This window comes from Hyposmocoma kahamanoa, unplaced genomic scaffold (assembly GCF_003589595.1).
Source record: "Hyposmocoma kahamanoa isolate Upper Pololo Valley unplaced genomic scaffold, ASM358959v1 192, whole genome shotgun sequence".
Classification (NCBI taxonomy): Eukaryota; Metazoa; Arthropoda; class Insecta; order Lepidoptera; family Cosmopterigidae; genus Hyposmocoma; species Hyposmocoma kahamanoa.
This window is the reverse complement of record NW_020653719.1, coordinates 1,301,688-1,321,723: the sequence shown is the minus strand read 5'-3', so window position 1 is coordinate 1,321,723 and position 20,036 is coordinate 1,301,688. Positions and strand designations below refer to the sequence as shown.

At 34.4% G+C, this 20,036-nt stretch overlaps 1 protein-coding gene and 1 long non-coding RNA gene across 2 annotated transcripts in view; one reads left to right on the top strand and one right to left on the bottom strand.

Moving 5' to 3' along the window:
- Window positions 1-5,069: 5,069 nt before the first annotated feature.
- On the bottom strand, window positions 5,070-10,611 carry LOC113226640 (protein max). Its single transcript, XM_026459358.1, has 5 exons — window positions 10,573-10,611; window positions 10,406-10,474; window positions 10,010-10,120; window positions 7,688-7,811; window positions 5,070-5,747 (listed from the first exon to the last, which is right to left on the bottom strand). Exons 1-5 carry the CDS (start codon window positions 10,609-10,611, stop codon window positions 5,581-5,583), a joined length of 510 nt encoding a protein of 169 aa, XP_026315143.1. The 3' UTR covers window positions 5,070-5,580.
- A 5,391-nt stretch (window positions 10,612-16,002) lies between these two features.
- LOC113226421 overlaps window positions 16,003-20,036 on the top strand; it is a 5,737-nt gene continuing 1,703 nt past the window's right edge. The window contains exons 1-2 of the long non-coding RNA XR_003310099.1: window positions 16,003-16,088; window positions 16,633-16,728. This is a non-coding gene — a long non-coding RNA (uncharacterized LOC113226421). The remainder of the gene's footprint in view (window positions 16,089-16,632; window positions 16,729-20,036) is intronic.

Genomic DNA, 20,036 nt, shown 5'->3' with positions numbered 1-20,036 from the left:
TAATGTCGGATGATGAATTCGTGATTCTGTGCTAATTATACGAATGCTCACATTGTAATATAGTACGTACGTTACGCTGGAAATGGTCAGTGGCCACCTTAAGGCGGTATCACGAAATGTGAAAGAGAAACAAAATTTTAACGAGTATTTTATATTTTTCTTAAAATTTACTTAGTCTTCTAGAACAAATATAATTTGGTTACCGATTTTAGTTTTAACATAACATTTAAATATAACAAAAAAATCATTCCTTAAAATTAAACTAGGCCTGATATTACACCTACAAATCCTTGAAAAGTGACGGATCAAATATTTTTCATAATAGAGCTAATTAGTAGTATCATACAAACTACACAATATTTCTTATGTACATATTTAAAATGGTTCTTTTAGACAATATGTAAAAGTAAAGTAATATTTTTCTGTTATTATTATTATGAAACAAATAGCAAAGTACAAAAGTGAATGATGTAAAATTTTATCTAGGAGATTGACTTTAAATATCAACTGAAATTAATAGTTTACAAAAGATAGCACAACTAGTACTAGATAGTCCTCTTCACCGAAATTAGCGAGCAAATGTATGTTTTTATGCATTTACACAAATTTACAATAATTAATTTGCATGTACATACAATGGACAACTACACACACTGGCACATTTAACACTTGTGTCTGGCCGGTTATTACATTATTCTTCTTTTTTAAGTTTGCATTGAAAAAAAATTTGTCTACTGTAATTTTTCGTGCCCTAAGACGTGCACGGTTGAGGATTAATGGCGGCTACTATTGATGCGGTCGTCGTGGCTGAATTCTGGGCCACTGTAGTAATAAAGTATGACATCGATTTAATAAGCAGAAGAATGTAACTTTTTCATTCATTTTTTTTTTAATTTCCTACAGCAGGTTTGTTGAGTGGCTCGAGGTTGATTATGCGTTCTTGTAATTTTTATAAAATTTTAGTTAATTTATCGAGTTCTTAGGTTTTCGCGATTGTTGCATATAGGAAATGAAACTTTTTCCGGATTAAAATCGCGTATATTTGTTTTGTCAACCGTGACCATGGGGCCTGTAAAGGGCCCGAAACGTCGGTTTGTTTGAAAAAAACAAATACACGCTATTTAAGTCCGGAAAAACGGTTTCATTTTTTAGTTAATTTTTTTAGATATCAAAGTTTGTTTTAATAATTAATATTAAATTTTGCCAGGTACATAGATCGCCCATCATACAGTCCGGTATTGCATTTTGTGATACCGTCATAGGCCTATTTTATTGGTAGGTCAATGGATACCGTAATATCAGATCTTATTAGCATAGCAAAGCAATTAAAAACTAAATGCATTCATTTTTTTTTATTATTGAGCATTGGCTACGAGGCATGAGCTTAAAACTACAACAAAACAAATAAATTAATTAACTACGTAACTAACCTACAGATCATATGACGTTAAAAATGCAAATTATGCATCACTATTTTTTTTATACAAATTTGCTGGCCCGCAGTAAAATTTTTCGTCTTTCGGGACAGGCTATGTCGTCTAATTGGCCATACTGCCAGATCTATGATTGTAATTTTTAGGAAATTAAACTATTTTTGCCCTTTACAGGTCCCATGGTTACGGTTGACTGACTTAAATCCGGAAAAATAGTTTCATTTCCTATGTGTAACAATCGCGAAAACCTAAGAACTCGATTGTAATTTTTCTTCAATAATTTAATTAACTGACATTTTTTCGCAGGAAATCGTGATCTTTATGGCGGCCATTTGGAAACTCGTTTAATATTAAGTTAAGTTTTCGATAACTGAGGCTATCCATTTTGTAGTTACAGTTTTTACATGAATTAACTTTTAGTTTAATTTTTAAGTATATTTACTGTCATTGCTCTATAGCCAATGCTCAACAAAGAAATAATAATAATATTGAGGCTACAAGCGCATGGTACAACCCACATTTAGTTTTTTCTACAGTATTACTTTAAACGATACTAAAAAACATATTTCTTTTTATATTCGCATGCTATTTTCATGTGGAAAAAAAATATATACATATGTATATATTTTTTGTTACTATATCGATCATACATGATTGATTACTAATATAAAATTAAATTGGCTAATTATAATCCCTTATTATCATTTATACGTATTTCATGGGGTTACATCACTTTTACGCTGATAGCCTCAATTGAAACCCTTCAAATATCGAAACTTTATTTAAAAACAAACTGACAATCAGCTATATTTGTTTACCTTTACTTATTTTTAATAGCAGATAACGCATTGTAAGTGAGTCACCAAACTTATTAACGCGGATACGTCCAGATGCGGCCGTTCGCGCGCCGTCGCTTTAGGTGTTTCCAAACGAGGATCAGTCGTCGTCGGCATGCGTACGGACGCGATCGGAAATTCGCAGGAAGCCGATTCGTTGCCGACCTGTGGCGAGTCCCGTTCGTACGAACCGATGCGAATTGCACAACGTCCCTTTCGTCCTTATGTTCATGGACATAAGTTTTTTCTGACCGGCTTAATGCGATTCTAGTGTGGTGACTCTCTTGAGTAACAGTCAATCTTTCTATTGCACTTAAAACACTATGTAAACGACTAAAAAATTATTTTTCAACAATATAAACCATCCAGTGGCTTGGAAACAAAATATAAGAATGTACAGGAACAAAATATTGTTGTTCAAGAAGACTAACTTACATCTAACGACTTAGGCGCAACTTGCTGCGGAACTGAATGCAAGCGAATTTTTGTTCTTCCTGTTTTTTAGCGCGTGCGTTACACTAATAACATAAAGTTCATTATGCTACGTACAATTTCGTTACATCAATTCACTTCTATTCCGTTCCTCAGTAATGAAAATTGAGCCTGAGTAGTGAGTTTTCTTACTAAATATAGGAAAAATAATTTTGATTTAGTATTCAAGCACGATGACGAACACTTTAATAGAAAAAGGTTTGTTATATTTACAAAAAAACCAATACATTTTTTCGGCGACTTTTGAAATCTATTTAACATCACTTTCTGTTGCATAGCTGCACTAGTAATACGCAAATAATGTTCAGTGTCCATTAGTTGGTGATGTCTAAGGAAGGTCAGTGGGACGTGTAGAAGTTCGGGTACAGTACTGTGGCCTGATGGAGTCACCACACTTGTTAACGAGGAATCGATTTAAGTCGGTCTGAAAAGGCTTTATCAATGTAATAAGAGCGAAGAAGACATTGCGCTCATAGACATTTTTCGCTCTTATTACTGATACATAAGATCAACTTTTTGTCACCGGTGTCGACAAGTGTGGTGGCTCACTATCTCGTATACCTTACAACTTTTAAAATTGATGTTTTCGTATAGAACGTTGTTCTATAAAATGAAATAGAATTCACATTCATTAAGAAAGAAAACTCATTACAGTTTAAAACTAACAGTTACGATTCTACTAAAATAACGAACAGTTAGATTCGCATTTCACTAATCCAAAATATTTACAAAAACGCGTTTTTTTTTTTCACCTTTACATTTATGTAGAAAAATAAAAGAATAAAATCATTCTGTGTGGTACATTATTGTAACTTATTCAATGTTGGTTTCTTATTCGCAATTAAAACACGCGGGTGGTAAGCGACGCGACCGTAATGTAACTGGGCGGCAAATAACACTAAACAGCTATATACGTTCGAATTCATTATACTATTGTACACTGAACTTTTTTAAAACATTACAATACACAAGAGGCGTCAGCTAAATTGTCACCCGCGGATATACGCGGGATGCACCCGTTAACCACCCACGCGCACGAAACCAAGCACGCACTAATCAGCCCAACATAGGATATGTTAGTTGCTGTAGTAGACTGTCCCCAAAACATCAGCAACATGTTCTACTTGTTATTCTATACAACTTTTTCTTTGGCGAATATAGCAAAACTTTCTAACATAGCTCCTCGTACAAAATGTTATCAATTGAATATGTTTTTTTAATTCACTATGAAAGCCATAAATAGTCGTACAGAATTTTAAGTGGAACTCATGGTTAAAGTTTTAGAGAACTATCTACTAACATCCTGTATAAATTGACATTATAAAGTATATTGTACTTCTTAAACTTTTGAGTTTAAAAAGATAGCACATGTACCTATTAAAATCGTTTAGCTGCGAAACATAAAACAATGCTTAGTCGACTTACAAATTTTGATCATATAACGCAATTTAAAATTTAGTATTCACATATAAAAATATTCTCTTTCGACATTCCACTTAATTAATTCAGTTTATTCAATACAAGGGAAACTTGTCTTTATTGTTGTAGTTCTTTTGTTTAGAGTGTTGTACTGATAAATTAGTATTAATGTTTTGAAAAGGTATTATTTAAGACAAATTATACATCACATATATGTTCGAAGTCGCAGAGATGCTTTAAGAATTATAAAGAAAATAGATTTTGAGTTTGTACTGTACACATTAAAAATAAGCAGATTTTGTACATTTCTTAAGTTTCCCTTGCATTTACATTTTTACATCTACTAATAATCCATACTATACACAATTTCACTGACTCGCGCCTCATGTTTCAAATGACTCAGGTTGATTTTTAAAATATCTAAAATAAAAATTATGTCAAATCAAATTTTATAAAATTACAAAGTTGTAAAACGAAACATGGTATCTTTATGAACTGTACTCATAAGAGTAAGTAAAATATTCATCATAGGTACATATTGTTGACTTTTGAATCAAAATATGCAATCTTTTCAGACCATTTATTATTTATTTTCGATACCAACTTACAGATGTTCGAATTTGATTTGGACGTAGTTATTGCTTAATACCATATACTTCAACTCATGAAGTTGAAGGCGGGTAGGAAGTTAAGGTTGTAAGAAAGTAGCCTCCCCACACGACCTACCATTCCTTTCCTGTATGTCTGGCGCACATTGGGCAACAAGTGGCGAGTACCTTACATGGCAAATCCTTTCACCTCGATGGCAAGCACGATAGTGTATGCCATCGATACGATAAAAAGAAAGTACAGGCCGACACTGCGCAGTTCAAATACAAATACACTTCTGATCAACCAGTTTACAACTGTCACCACCAGTGATTGGATAAACTAAAGACTAATGTGGACATTTTCTTCCACAAATTACTTCTCGAATTCCTTAGTTGAACCTAAGAACATCTGTTATCCACCCGCGTGGAATACAAGCGGACACCAATCAGCCTAACATATAGGAACACAGACTTTTCGCAAAATATAAGCTACTCGTAAATCTAGACATTTTATAACAAAGAAAAGTAGAAAAAATATTTGTTATATATTTAAAAATGGCAGGTAGATGTACAAGCACTCCTTATTATTCAAACAAACAAAACTTTATCAGTGGTTATATTTTTTGGCTAATAGACTATCTCTCCAATAGTAACAGGAAATAAAAGAACGGAAGGTGAGAGGCAGTCACATGGTTAAGATAATTAGAAGATTTTTTTAAGAGCAGTTACACGAGAAAAGTGTACCTATAACCAAGTTCGAACATTTGTAAATTGAGTAACATCTATAAACTGGTCTAACACTAATACTATTTAACTCACATTAACTCCGTTGATTTTAAGTTTCTTAACACGCCGTGTGGTGCCCTCTCCATCTGAACTGTCAGTATCATGTGAACTGCCCTCTGATTTGATACCCAATCCGAGTTCATGAGCGTCCATGAAGTTACCAGTTGCTCGTGCTTTTTCCAATGCCCGTACTGAAATAGAATTTGAGTTCTTTCTGTTACTTATTCATAACATATTGTCTAGTAAAATTATAATACACATAAATAAAAAAATAATGGACATATTATTTAAGTTCAGGCCAGGATCCACCAATCTGCCCAGTTGGAGAAAGGTCGATAGATAGAGTTCCTCAAGGTTCTGCACTATCTGCAACACTCTGTCTGCTGTATATCAATAATATGTTAATTCCAGGTACCTATGCGTATGCTGATGACAGCACAGTTGTAGATAGGTACTTGACCAATACAAGGGTCAGTGGAGAGGAAATCCAATCTTGTCGAGTCTATGGTTAGCTATTTGGATTTGACACTCAAGACAGGCTCCGATTGGAGCGATACCAATCTTGGCAAATTTAATGCTACCAAAACGCAGGCGTGTCTATTCTCCACATAACGGAGTCCCTTTGAGCTGACTCAGACTTTTAGTGATATATCCATACCGATAGCCGACCGTCTCCAGTTCCTTGGAATGGACCTATCGTAATCTGAACTTCGGCAGATACCAGAATCGATGGCCAAAATGCAGCCAGGAAGCTTGGCACTTTTTCCAGGGTGAGGAGTTACTTCACACCGGGACAGTTTTTCAGTTGTATTAAGCACAAGTCCGAACGTGTATGGAGTACTGCTGCCACCTTTGGGATGGCTCTCCTACATGTCAATTGACCACCTTGGATTCAATTGACAAGCATGTCAAGACGTTTATAGGTGATTCGGAATTAGTAGAGGCGAAGCTGCAGAGACTTGAACACCGCCGTAAAGTTGCCTACTTATCGGTATTTTACAGGATATATCACGGAGAGTGTGCGATGGAATTACACGATTTAATTCCACCTTTCCATCATCGGGGGACTAGGCGTAGGTTTGGATTCCGCCCGAAGGTTCGCACGAAGCGTTACGGCTATGGAGTGGAATTCCCTGCTTGCAGACTTGTTCCTTGAACGTTATTAACTTGGGCCTTTTCAAGGCGAGAGTGAATATGCATTGTTTAGGTGTGCTTAGTCGACCTCATCGTGAAATGGAGGTCTAATGTACGCTTACATTTGAATAAAAAAAAGGTAGCTCTATTGAGAGGCTGGTGGTTTGAATTTCTATGCCTATAACTGTTCTTTCCAGGTTATGTACATTTGTGAATGTTTAGGAGCTATACCTCACAGTAATGGTGTAGGAAAACAAAGTGATAAAACTTGGACGTTAAAGGTATTTTTTTCACCAGTTCACAAGCATAGGAAGTCCCAAACCCGCATTGGACACATACAGGGGACTATAGCCTAACTAAACCCTCTCCTTAGAGGAGACCCGTGCCCAGCTGTGAGACGTATGTATAATAAGACGATGATGATGATGATGACGATAATGAAATTTAGTTCTTTGAATTTATAACGTAACATGTTTTATTAAGGTCCGCATTCAATACATGTACAAATATAGACTTTCATAAAGCAGCCACTAAACATTTTACAAATTCTCTTCAAACTCAGGCAAATTTAAAGTTAAAATTTCTATTGGGACCTTAAACTTATAAAGATTTCAGTGGACAATACTGTGGATCCAATAGGCGTAATTCTCATAAATTCATATTTACAAAAATGAGGTGGTTTCTAAACATTTTGTTGGTTACCATCATAGAAGATGTCATGTCTGTCATCCACTGGTATATTGCAGACAGGAGGTTAGAACCCTATTGTCATACAAAAACCAAACGTTACGACATTCAAATTAGCGCTGTTGTGCAATGTTAATCTGAGAATCTCCTGCATATCTTTTCTGCTTGAAGTGTAATTGTTTGTAGATAAAAATAAACATATTTTAGAATTTCTTGTTCTATATAATAATACACCAAAAATAACAATTAAAAAGCTGCTAGAAAGCTAGGGAAGAGCCATTTAATGTTATAATTGAAAAGGGAAACATACTCTGTTGTTCCAGTAAATTGTTTTGCCGCTTGAGATCTTCTATATCCTGCTGGTGAGAATTGTTTTTCCGCCGCATGAACTGGATATATTCAGCGGCTTTCTTTAATATTTGTGCGCGACTTGCCTGCAACGCATAATTTATAAATTTCTATAAAATTTAAGTACAAAAAATAAAAATTACACCACCTTAACTTTAAATTGAGATCACCTTAATTTCTCCACTACTGTCTACTGCTGATGACATAGCAATACAATAACGGGCAACTATGCCAGTACAGATTACTGTTCACTTTGTGACATTACACAAGCTGCATTCTCAATTGTAGAAAGATGGCGCACAGCTTATGAATTATCGGTAAACCCAACTAAGGCAGAACTAGTACTATTTACAAACAAAAGATGACTGGTAAACTATCTACATATATATACCCAAGTTCTTCAATACAGAACCTCAATAATCGGCTGAAATTAAATATTTAGGAGTAACACTTGACAACAAGTTGAACTAGAACAAACACTTGGACCACAAAATAAATAAGCTTCTATCGCCTTCTGGCTGTGTCATAAAATTGTAGGTAAACAATGGGGAGTCTCATCGAAAATAACTCTCTGGCTCTACACAAAGGTGAAAAGACCTATAATCAATTGCAGCCCTGAGCTGCTATAACATCAACTCTGGGCTTATTCATAAATGCCATCAGCACTCATGGCAGTATGTATACACAATCATGTAACTCTACAATGGATTAAAAAACACAACACCTCACATGGCAATGATGCAGCTGATAAAATGGCGAGACACATGCACCGTTGAAAAAATGTCATCTATTACCTTTACATCTACAGAGAAATATAGTTTATGCGTGTTTTCTGCTGAACATTGCACAGAATAAGATTGATTATCCAGAGGTCCTTAATAACATTATACTCAAAATTCCAGTTAAGAAGTTTGGTAAGAATAATTTGCTTCATGTTACAGTTAGTCGTACTAATTTTAGAATTAATCTACCAAGATCATTAACATCATTTAACCAACTTAATGGCGACTGTCACATAGATCTTTTCTGTAATAGCGTTATGAATACAAAAACTATTATGACTAATAACTTCTTTTCAAGTGCCTGATAAAGAGATTGTTGTGCTGTCATAGAAGAGTTATTTATGGTAGTGTTATTTTCTAATTTTCATATGTGGAAGCTTTTAATTGGCATCTGATTATTTATATTTAAATCCATGTTGTAAAAGTAGCTGTAAACTCCCCTAAGAAAATAAAATAAAATAAAAGGATTGGAGATGGAGGCTGTAGGACCAGAACCCACAGTGTCCCTACCAATGGCCAAGAACAACCTCTCAAACCTTAGACTCAATTGACAGCTGTAATTCTGTAAATGCAAAAACTCGCGCAGTGTAATAGTGGCGCCACAGAATATTTGCAGATGCTCACAAAAATTACGATTATGCTAAAACTACTACACAATTTTACTTGAAATAAAAATTACTAATGAACTATTCTATGACAACATAGTGTTTTGTTTGATGAGAAATTCAAAGTTATTTACCACCATATTATCACAATTTCTCCCAAAAATATACATAATTGTCAAAAATGTTAGTCAACTTTGATGAATACCTAATTTTTTTTTTAAAGTTTAATATATGCCTAAAAATCCTACATAAGTATGTTTTTGTCTTTCATACAAGATAACTGCACTAAAATTAGCCAGTTTTCTCCATTGATCATATTTTTCGACCCACAATTTTCAAAATGATCACTCACAATCACTCCATACCACAAACAAGATGTTGCAAGTATTATATGTCAAATTAAAAAGCACATTATCCTCTTTCTTTTTTTCATGCAAACAGTTACTCGTTATAATGAATGAGTAAGACCATAATTAACTTTTTAAATTGCTTGTGTTATGAATCTGTATTCACATGCATTCCGAGACTTCAGTGATATTGTGTGTACCTACAAATTCATACACATTCCGTCTAAAGGCTAACAACACCTGGACAACCTGTTACGGTTTGTAGAAAGGCTAAGGAACCATTCCCAATGTGCCAGTCTATTCAGAAAAAATATAAGCTTAAAAGGCACGACCTACACACTCTAACTACAGCCCTAAGTAAAAGGACACTGAGATTCTTGGAGGAGCTTGGGTGGCATGAGTAGGACCCTTCACCCACCACAAGCAAAATAGGCGCTTAGTCACCGAGTTGAGGATACCAGTCCGTTACACTATACCATTGTTCACTAAAACACAGAATATAGGGAAAAGATTGGGACCAATATTTATTATTTAATATAAATAGACATACCACTTTCTCCCCTTGAAGAGCAGGTACTGAGTCCCTTAAAGATGTGAAACTATCTTTTATGTGATCTCTACGTTTCCTCTCCAATGCATTGTGATGTGCCCGTTTCTCTGCCTGAAATGATCAACAGTCAAAGTTAGCACAACAAATAATTATACAACTATAAAACTGAACTGACACACTGCTCCGACTATGCTTCGTAAGTAGAGTCATGTCGAAGTAACATAATATATTCGGAGTAGCGTGTGTCGAAGTTCAGTTTTAAAGTCAAATTATACAAGCACTAGGCGTCACAAGTGTAATAATATGTAAATTGTCTTGATCTAAGCTAAACGCCTCACGTGGTGATTTCTCAAGCGGAAACGGCCGCCAAACTATTTTATATCACTAACACTATACCTGGGAATAATATCCACTGCCACTCAGATTATTTCTAGCGTGTGTGCGATTGTCGGAGTCATTCTCAGCCTGAAATTACATAAATAAACAAAATGATCATAAGATGCGAAAGTAAACAGGCGATGATGGCAGAACATTATGTTATGTCAAAAGGAGAAAACACCTACATCACTTTCAATATCGATGTCACGATCGTCGTCGCTCATTTTGCCTTTATAATACTTAACCTTAATACGATAAAGTACAAACAATCCAACACTTATCAACAAATAAACATTAGTACATAACGTTAAAAATTAAAAATAATTTCCGTGCAATCACAATTCGCACAAAAGAACAACGCGCGTGACAGAATTTGACAACTGACTATGATACCAACTTGCAAAACTCATCAAAGTAACGTCAAACTCCAGAAATTGAATGATACGAAATATATATTTGCTTACCTTTTAAAAACAGTCGGATAATATTGCACGTACACGTTTTTTTGGCCTGATTTAGGTTAAAGCTACGAATTTCAAATTAAACAATCACTCAAAACCTTAGAGGATGGAAAAAATAAATCAAAACACATTAAACAAAAAATAAATCAACACACACACTCTTCATTAGTTAAGTATCTGAAGCATATCAATTTATTTCAGTAATATTCACCTAAATTCTTAATAATTGTAGTTTTAAGCTGATTCGCTCGTAGCCAAAGCTCAAAAATAAAAACAATGTAATTTTTTTTTCTATTTTTCCTTTTTTACTATCCAAAAAGTGGATTTTTACACGAATTATTTATTAAATTAAATCAATTACCTAATACAATACTACGTCAATGGTCTAAGTATAATAATAACGTGTTGAATCCCTTAATTATTATTAAAATTAAAGTTTGGTAAAATGAGGGTTTTTGTAGTTACAGTCTTATTCAAAAATTAATTTTTAATTTTAAGTGTTATTACGTTTTAAGTTTCTTAATCCTTTCTGCTTGTTTAAGCTGATGGCTCTATAGCCAATGCTCAACAAATAAATAATTACTTAATCATTTGTTTTATTACCTGTTTAAAATGTAGGCGTTAGCCAATGCTCAATAAAAAAATGTAAAAAAAAAATAAAGCGGCAAAAGTTTTTACCATTAAATCGCTGCCAACAATTATATTAAAATGGATAATCGTAACCAAACCCCTAATACGTCCATTTTGGAGGAGGACGTAAATAGTCCTGACTTTCATAAAAATATAAAAAATGAAATTGAGTCCGATAAGGCATTGCTGCAGAAAAATCTTCAAGTAATTAATACTTTACGGGGTAAGTACTTAGTACATACAACTCGCGGCGTTGTATGTACATACAAGATTTTTATTCACTCTACTTGCACTGATATATGATGGGAAACACCAGTGAGCAAAAGTATAATATCATTGGGAAACACTGACATACGGGAAACGTGTTATTTCAGTGGAGGCTGCAGAACTAGAAGTGGAGACTGCTGCGCTGTACCATGTAGAGATATGGCGTGTTCTAGATCACATGAAAGAACATACTGAAACTAACAAAAAGTAAACGCCAACAGCTTTTAATTATATAGGTACTATAAAAATGAACTTATTTGCACAATTAGCTGATTACATTAAATAAGTATGAAACAATAATAAATTTCAATTGTTTTCTATATACTTACTCTTCCTTTATTTATTTCCATCCTCTTAAATGAAAATCATCTTTTTAAAACGAAAAAAAAAATACGTAAAGACATTATTCTCTTTGATACGTACCTATTTAGTGCGGTAATACACGTTCGATTTCGTGTCTGATGGTCGGATCGACTATCGGATCGGATTCACTCAGTACACGTCTGATAGACGGCCGATTCTTACGTCAGACTTTTCTGAACTAACTGCAGTGTTTCCAATTTATGGGGAATTCCCCAAATACAGGGAATTTTAACTCAACAACTCGTTTAGAGATTTTGTTTGGATTAAGCTATGTGGGAAAAATCGCATTCGAGAATTTTATCATATTTTTGTTACATTGATGATCACTGATAAAATCACTATTTATTTGTTTGTTTATGAACGATATTGATATTTTTTTCAACATCGCACGTGCGCTGCTTATATAGCAATATTTATATAGAATTATTAGCAAACCGCTTACATGTATAAAATTATCCAGTAGGATTAGAATCTTCTGATTCTTTGTCTACTATTATTAGTCACCGACAAGAGCCTGGCTCTTAAATATGATGATGACGATCAGTCGGTGCTCGTTGAGCGCGCGACCCTTTCACGTTTTAACCGGTCCCCGGTGTGAAAAAAGAATACAGCTGTTGCCGAACAAAACCGAGCAGTAGGTATTTTAAAAGACTATCCACTTTTTTAACTACTGCGGCTAGTAGACAGTACAAATACAGGGCTTGATATCTATATAATAGTTTAAACAGAGAACTGGACCTGTACAAGAAAATAGTTCGTGAATGCAAGTTAGCAATTACAAAATGGCTCGAAGCTAAGTCATATGAGGAGATTGAGCAATTATTATTACAAGTTTGAAATATATGTATATATAAATTAACAAGTAAACATAAAATTTATACTATATCAGTATATACAAAATCGAGTTCTTAGGTTTTCGCGATTGTTATACATAGGAATGAAACTATTTTTCCGGATTTAAATCGCGTATATTTGTTTTTTCAAACAAACCGACGTTTCGGGCCCTTTACAGGTCCCATGGTCACGGTTGACTGAGGTGGTACAGTCTTCAACCAGTTATGTCTAATATTGATGCAAACCACCCTATTTTTTCACTATAGTTACAATAGTTATTAATTAAATACCTTATTTTTAATTTTACAAAGAAAACATTCCAATTTACGCTACATTAAGTTTTACAAATTATTTTATTGAATGAATTTTTTTATTAAGTTTAATTTATTATTAATTATTAATAGAAATTAGAATAAATTAAAACATATTAATTAGTACTGCAGTCTTATGTCTGTTTGGGATTTTTCATTAGAGGAAATACTGGATCCCAAACTGGTGGTACGGAGAAACCATCTTCCCTGTTGAAATTAGGATGTTTTTTAATTTCAATGGCCTCTCGCAGCATCCTGGGCAGATAACGGACTTCTTTTGCAAGGACCTGGGGTTTGTCAAACTTCATTGAATGTGTAGGTTTATCCATGACATGCTCGCAGACTGCAGACTTGTTTACGCGACGTTGTTTGACATCAGCTATATGTTCTTTGACGCGGGTACAAATACTTCGCTTTGTTTGTCCAATATAAGAGAGACCGCACTCACAATCAAGCTTGTAAACTCCTGCATCCTGTAAGGGGATGTTACATTTCACGGGTCTCAGGAACTGAGAAATCTTCCTCAGGGGCTTGAAATAGGTCTTGATAGATGCGCGCCTGAGGACTCTTCCGATCTTGTCTGTAACACCTCTCACGTAAGGTAAGATGGCAGGTCTTCGCTCGACTGTTGGTGGTTTCACACGGGGTCTGCGGCATTGGCGTGGAATCCTCAACTTATTCGCATGTAGGACTTGCTTTATATGCTGAAGTTCCCCCGCCAGATGATTACTGTCGCATCACATATCCGAGAAATGGAGCTCATTTCGAGCAACTAATTAGTTAGATTACATTGACTTACGTCAATGTTAGGTTACCATTTTTTTCGTTTTATTAAAATACGTTAAGATTTCATGGTTTTTTTTTTCATTTAATTAACCAATTTTATGAGAGACATTTTATTCTTATAATTAACCCTATCGATCGATGCAATAAAAGTGCAAAGTGCATTTTTTTCAGATTAAAACGGGTTCGATTCCCACGTGTTACTAGAAATTTTCGAAAATCTATGAACGCAGTTTTATTTCTTTTAAAAAATAAAGGAATGTTTCCTTTAAGTAAAAATTTCTATTTCCAGTATTTAGAGTACTTTCCCTCCAGGTGGCATTATAAATTTCCACCCTGTATAATGTAAATAAATAATATAAATATACACAAATCGAAATTTAATTTACATATATGTTTATATAAACTTATAATACTACTATTATTTTAGTAACTTCTTATATATGAGACAAACAATTGAAATGATACTATCTAACATGGTATGACAATGTATTATTTTGGATATTGTACGTCTATCGGATGGCTGACACACATTCACACATTCCACACAATTATACACCTACAGATACATACACATAAACATGCACTCACACACTAACAATTAGGCTAATCTATTTTTTTAGTCTGAAAAGTTAAAAAGTTACTGTAATTAGTGAAATTTGTATTAGTTGTAACACCAGTTATAGTAGATTAGTTTTAGTAGAGAAGGTATTATGTTTCATCATCTTAAAATTATATAAGAGCAAGATTACGATTAATATTATAGAAGAGCGATGTTTTCTAACACAGGTCCTAACATGCCTAAATGGAAACATCCGCCCCTATACTATGCCCTTTAAACTGAACGAATAAAACATTTTATTTATCTATTTATCCACACACATCAGAGACGTGCTCGGGACGTGGACGGGCATGCTATAGTTCATTTGTTTAGGTACTTAACTAAATGTAAACAATCTTGAGATATCTATTTAATGAAATATACATTTATAAATTGATTTTTACTTACCTTCAAATACAAAATACAAATACTTAGTTTCATATGAAATTGCATGACTATTTTTATACCTATTGATTTGTAAAGCATATGTTACAATAAAAAGATGTATCAAGATTGTTTACATTTAGTTAAGTACCTAAACAAATGGACTATAGTTTGTATGAACTGCGGGCCCGTCCCGGCGCCGGCCCGGATACGGACATTTGTGAACGAGTTCATACAAAATAACAGCAACCATACTTTTTGGGGCCCCTGACGGAGCACGGCCTTAATACCACAACTTGCGACTCGTCAAGCTTAATTGGTAAGGCTTAAACTGAATTCAACTTGTTGAGTTTATTTCTAATTATAGCATAGCGTATATGTAATAGATGGGTACATTTTGACTGTCTTAATTATTTGATATATTTTTAAGCGTAACAATAATAATATAATAAATACTGAGAATGAATAAATATTATTACATGTGGGAATGAAATTATCACCTTTACTCTCCCCAAATTTATAACCTTGATTTTTGGGGATTTTGAATAATTTGCATTAGGAACGCTGCAAATCGGAGGGAAGAATCGGAAAAATCGTCTCCGCGCAAAAGTATAGAAAGCGCGCCTTCAGACAATCGGATCGTTAATAAAATCGGACGCTATTTCCGACTCGGACGTGACGTCACGTCCGATTGAGTGTCCATACAATTATATGGTACGAGCGCCTTCCGGTAGTCTGATCAAACAATCGGATCCGACTATCGGATGAAAAAAACGGACGTGTATTGTCGCACTTATTGTCGATTTTGACAGACTTTTAACAGCTTTGTAAGTATTTATTTTTCCGAAATATATTTTTTACCCATTTAATCAATACACAAAATTATTATAAAATAATATTTATGCGCATTTCTGACTTCATTAATGTTTTTATAAACTTATAATTTTGATACTTTATTATAGTATACGTAGGTACCTATATAATGCCTACCACGTATTCTCATAGTATTGCTATATTTCTGGTTATTCAATGCATTGGAATAAATCTGTTTGATTCATCATATGTCCGTAAGTTTATCTTTCTACATACATTCAATCCATATATTCCAATTCTGCACGGGTTTGTTTTTTGCTGCTAATAAAAAAAAACCTTCGTAGAGTATTGTTCCATATGTAGGTAATGGTCAGACATCATTTTTTGTGTAGGTAATAAGCTTCATCATCAATTTAGGAACTGTATGTAGGTATTTATCTTCATATTCATTTACCGTTCGGCGACTGAGGCACTTAAATATAGGTAATTACCTATATTTAACTGCCTCCGTAACGAACGGTTACCATACTGGACTGCCACGCAAAGGTCCCGGGTTCGATTCCCGGGGCGGGAGAAATATTTGTTTGCCTACATTTATTTCTCTCGTGAGTCATATGAATGAGGTGCCATAGACACACACACGGACAACCACAAATTACACCCATGTAATTTGTGGTTGTCCGTGTGTATGTCTATGGCACCTGGGATACAGGGTTCCCCTAGTATGGGACTATTAATGTGCGCGTCTTATAAACTAACTACCGTAAGATAGCGTTTTAAATTCATTTTTAATTTCAGACAACGACAAATTGTTACATGTCAAAGGCAGTGAGACCAAAGCTTATGAAACTGATGTGTTCACAAAATTTGAACTTGGTTATTACTTGAAACAGTGTATGTCTTATTGTGTACATACTTTATTGTAGTTAGTATCTATGTAATTAAGCAGGTGACTATTTTAGGTCTCGCTAAATAACGTTAAAATTTTGGAACGTTTAAAGTTCCAAAATACCTACAAAAATGTTGTGTTGAAAATGGACTAAAATAGATTTATATTAGATCCGTTTTTGGTAGTTTGCCGAAGTCATTGGCGGCAGGATTGTAACGTCACAGTCTGGGCGTTTTGCATTACAAAGGTTCGTTCTCTAACTCTGACAATATGCCTAGCAATTTTAAACTCGATAGTCATGCTTAACATATTGCATATTGAAACGAATACTGTCAACTGGCAACAAGTTTCTGAAAATAAGTTGTGATAATATACTTTTTTAACCGACTTCAAAAAAAGAGGAGGTTCTCTATTCGATTTTGATTATTCTATTTTGTTTTTTAGTGGTACCATTTAAATTTGAAGAAAAATTCCACCTCAAAGGGTGGCAAACTAGGGGATGAATACGGTGTCGCGCACTTTCCGGTAACCGATTTCAACAATACTTGGCAAATAAATGTTCCATGAAGTTTTGGGGTCGGTTTTTTTAGTACTCTGTACTAAGATTATTATTGAAAGATATTTCAAGTGACGAATGATTGGTTTTATATTATGGCTAAGTACCTCTAGTAATAAAATGAATATTATAATTTATATTCAGTTCCTTAAAATATTTGATAATTTTTTTACTCTGTTTTGTGTTATACTATTCAATTTATGATGTTTCATTAAATGGTTGCAGGAAAATATATTAAAATTATCTTAGTACTTTTTTAAATTTCGTGACACTCTTTCGCATTGAAACATGATTGATATTTTCTAACACCGTCATCACTGAGATAATGTTGGTAAAACGGTTATACGTGATGAATAAAAAAAAAATAGTATAAATGGTCAGTAAGTTTATTGTTTCTCAAAATATTCTCCGTTAGCGTTAATGCACTTTTCATACGTATGAACCTATTTTGAAAACATTTATGCCACTCCTCCGTGGCAATCTCTGAAACACATTTTTCATACTCTTCGACAACCTCTTCATCTGATGAAAATCGTTGACCGCGGGTACTTAATTTCTGGAAATAAATAAAAGACACAGGGTGCCACGTCGGGATTGTACGCGGGATGGCTCTTATGGTCAAAGTTGTTCACCTTTAAAAATTCATTTGTCTAAAAATTCATTATCGTGGTGAAAGATGATACAGCGTTTACGGTTATTTTTACGGAGTTTGTCAATAACTTAACAAATGGTCGTGTACCAATCACTATTCACGGTACAACGATTCTCGAAAGCAACAGTAGCCACGTGCCCAGTTTTATTAAAAAAAAAAGCAATCATCCGCTTAGAGACACTTTGCACGTCCGCCACTTTGGTTGGTTTCGGCTCATCTCGAAAGACCCATACGCTCGATTTTTGCTTTGTTTTGAGATCGTAACTCCATGTTTCGTCACTTGTTACTATGTCCCACACCAAATTTAACGCCCCTTCGTTGAATCTGGTAAGCATGGCATTGCACCAAATGACGCGATCCGTTTTTGAGCCTCAGTCAAATTGTGTGGGATCCACCGAGAGCACAGCTTTTTCATACCGAAATGTTTGTGTAGTATTGATTGTATTTGACTCATGCCCATGCCTAAAGATGGTATGCCACATGCCTGTCTGTTTTGATCATACGCCGCACAGCATCGACGTTTTTGTTGTTCACAGCAGTGGACGGGCGACCATCACGAAATTCGTCACTGAGATTTACACAACCGCGTTTGAATTCTGCAATATTCTATAAATAGTCGTCTTGCATGGTGCTTCATTGCCAAAAGCAGTTTGAAGCTGAGCAAAGCTCCGCTGAGCTGGTACATTACACTTAAAGTCGAAGAAAATCATACTACGAAAATTTTCACGAATCAAATCCATGGTGATCTAGACAACCTATTTCTAAAATGACGCCACAATGTAAAAACAAGTGACAGTCAGATGAAACAAACTGTATTCTACAGCCAAATGGTTCCATTTTCAAATGTTGTAATTACTTTTTAAATATTGTTTATGTATCTAAGTAGCCAGTTTCGGAAACTTATAGTGCGCCCTATGTACAGCGCGCGCAATAAAATGCACGTGTTTGCATAGTAGACAATCCCGCCACTTGAGAAGCATGGCGCGATAGAAAAAGAGAGATTTTCATTAAGTGACGGTATTTGTTTCAATGTGGCATGTGAGTACATCTCTATTTCTATTATACTGAAATTTGAGTGATTTTACTTTTTTACATCCTCTAAGGTTTGACATGGCAAATATAAATACCTAAACTTTATTAACCAGAACAAAAATCACAAAATAACTTAAAAGTGGTTAAACCATAGATTATTTAATAATTACTACGTGTGAAACTTTCAGAAAAAAGTATAATAGAGGTGTTTTGTGCTACGCAGCTACGCATGTTCAGGCCGAATCACTTTGAACCCTTAGACTTAGAATAATCGCATTCTAAGTTTGAACCCACCTTTTTAGTATGCAAGGCGATAACCAAAGAGGTTTAGCTAGACTTAAGAAGGGAATCGTCATTAAGAATCATAGTCGTGATGACAAACAGAAGAAAGTAGTATTAAGTTTTCGGAGAAAGCCATTGACTTACGAGAAAGCAGTTTGTTTTTCCATAACATCCTTGGAGAAGATGGAAAAATACCATCTAATTTTTACACGGTCATGAACACGTCAACGGTCATTGACACCTAAGAGCGGTTACACACAGCGACTTTTAGCAGCGATGCAAACGCGCGACTGCATCGATACAAACGCGCGACTGCATCGATACAAACGTCTAGATAGACGCCGCAAGTACAGCAATTTGCATGAAAACCGAGCTTGTCACATTTTTTGTACCCACTATGACATCACAAGATCTATTTAGTGATGGAAACCTCCTTCCGCTCGCTCTAAATCGATTGATTAAACGGTTTACGCGTAAACACGCGTATTCCATCGATTCTAATTAGAATAATTTTTGTTCAAGTATTTGATGATTACAAGTAGTCGTAATATTAATACAGTAGAAAAATACTAGATAAGATAGTTAAGTCCTTTATTTTACTTATGTACTGGATAAGATAGTTAAGTTCTTCATTTTATTGTTTTTAAAAAAGGTTGATTACTAAGACTTTAATTTTTAATCGACTTCAAATGTTAAAATTATTCTCCTTTCAATAAAATAAGTTTATTATATAACATCTTTTTGTAATAGAAGATCTTATCGATTAACTTAAATAATGAAAACGCCCGTCA

Coding starts and splice junctions, on each gene's coding strand:
- LOC113226640 (XM_026459358.1), bottom strand. CDS start 10,611: ATGAGCGACGACGATCGTGACATCGATATTGAAAGTGAT. Junction 10,475..10,572: donor ACATCGATATTGAAAGTGAT/GTAGGTGTTTTC, acceptor ATGTAATTTCAG/GCTGAGAATGACTCCGACAA. Junction 7,812..10,009: donor CTCTTCAAGGGGAGAAAGTG/GTATGTCTATTT, acceptor TATGCGTTGCAG/GCAAGTCGCGCACAAATATT.